Source organism: Geospiza fortis, unplaced genomic scaffold (assembly GCF_000277835.1).
Source record: "Geospiza fortis unplaced genomic scaffold, GeoFor_1.0 scaffold1273, whole genome shotgun sequence".
NCBI lineage: Eukaryota > Metazoa > Chordata > Aves > Passeriformes > Thraupidae > Geospiza > Geospiza fortis.
Genome location: NW_005054901.1, coordinates 19,361 through 20,752, shown reverse-complemented (window position 1 = coordinate 20,752; position 1,392 = coordinate 19,361). Strand labels below are relative to the sequence as shown.

The window sequence follows — 1,392 nt, the reverse complement described above, 5'->3', positions numbered from 1 at the left end:
AGAGGCCGGCGCGGGAGCGGGCGGGGATGGGCTGGGGGAGGCCCCGCCGCGGTGGTTTGGCCGCTGGCGTGCTGTGGTTTGGTTGCCGGCCTTTACATCCCCCCGGGCTGCTGTTGGGAAGAGCGCCTGGGTGTCCCTTGGAGATTTTTGTGGGGTTTTCTGTGGAGATTTTTGTGGGGTTTTCTGTGGAGATATTTCTGAGGTTTTCTGTGGATTTCTATGGAGCTATTTCTGTTTACTTCCATGGATTTCTATGGAGACATTTCCATGAATTTCCATGGATTTCCGTGGAGATATTTCAATGGATTTCTATGGAGAGATTTCCATGAATTTCTCTTGATTTCTATGGAGATATTTAACTGGATTTCTATGGATTTTTGTGGAGATATTTCCATGGATTTCTATGGGGAGATTTCCATGGATATCTATGGAGACTTTTCCATGGATGTCTATGGATTTCTCTGGAGATATTTCCATGGATTTCTACGGAGAGATCACCATGAATTTCTGTGCATTTCTGTGGGGCTTTTATGGATTTCTGTGGAGCTACTTCCCTGGATTTCCCCTGTATCCCGATTAATCCCGGGTTTTCCCGGTTAATCCCATTTTTTCCCGATTAATCCCGGTTTTTCCCAGTTAATCCCGTTTTTCCCGGTTTTTCCCTGTTAATCCCTTTTTTTCCCGATTAATCCAATTTTTCCCAATGTTAATCCCGTTTTTCCCGGTTTTTCCCTGTTAATCCCTTTTTTTCCCGATTAATCCAATTTTTCCCAATTAGTCCCATTTTTCCCAATTTATCCCAGTTTTTCCCAGTTAATCCCGGTTTTTCCCGGTTAATCCCATTTTTCCAGTTAATCCCATTTTTTCCCGATTAATCCCGTTTTTTCACGGTTTTTCCCATTTTTTGCCGGTTAATCCCATTTTTCCCAATTAATCCCATTTTTTCCCAGTTAATCCTGGGTTTTCTCAGTTAATCCCGGTTTTTCCCAATCAATCCCGATTAATCCCGGTTTTTCCCAGTTAATCCCATTTTACCCGGTTAATCCCATTTTTCCCGGTTAACCCCATTTTTTCCCGTTTTTTTCCCGTTGTTCCCGTTGTTCCCCGGCAGTGACGGACAAGTTCACGGAGAGCCTGTACGTGCTGGCCAACGAGCCCTCGGTGGCGCTGTTCCGGCTGCAGGAGCACGTGCGCCGCTCGCTGCCCGAGCTGGCCCAGCACAAGGTGGGGCCCGGCCCGGGGATCCGGCCCGGGGATCCGGCCCGGGGATCCAGCCCAGGGATCCATCCTGGGAATCCATCCTGGGAATCCATCCCGGGGATCCGGCCCGGGGATCCATCCCGGGAATCCAGCCCGGGAATCCATCCTGGGAATCCTGGGAATACCGGGGAT

At 48.9% G+C, this 1,392-nt stretch overlaps 1 protein-coding gene across 1 annotated transcript in view; it reads left to right on the top strand.

The window, feature by feature from the left end:
• Window positions 1–1,065: 1,065 nt before the first annotated feature.
• BORCS8 (BLOC-1 related complex subunit 8) overlaps window positions 1,066–1,392 on the top strand; it is a gene marked incomplete at its 5' end in the record, with an annotated part of 3,947 nt that continues 3,620 nt past the window's right edge. Inside the window, one exon of the mRNA XM_031065587.1 lies at window positions 1,066–1,224. Coding sequence (XP_030921447.1) covers window positions 1,066–1,224 — 159 coding nt within the window. The remainder of the gene's footprint in view (window positions 1,225–1,392) is intronic.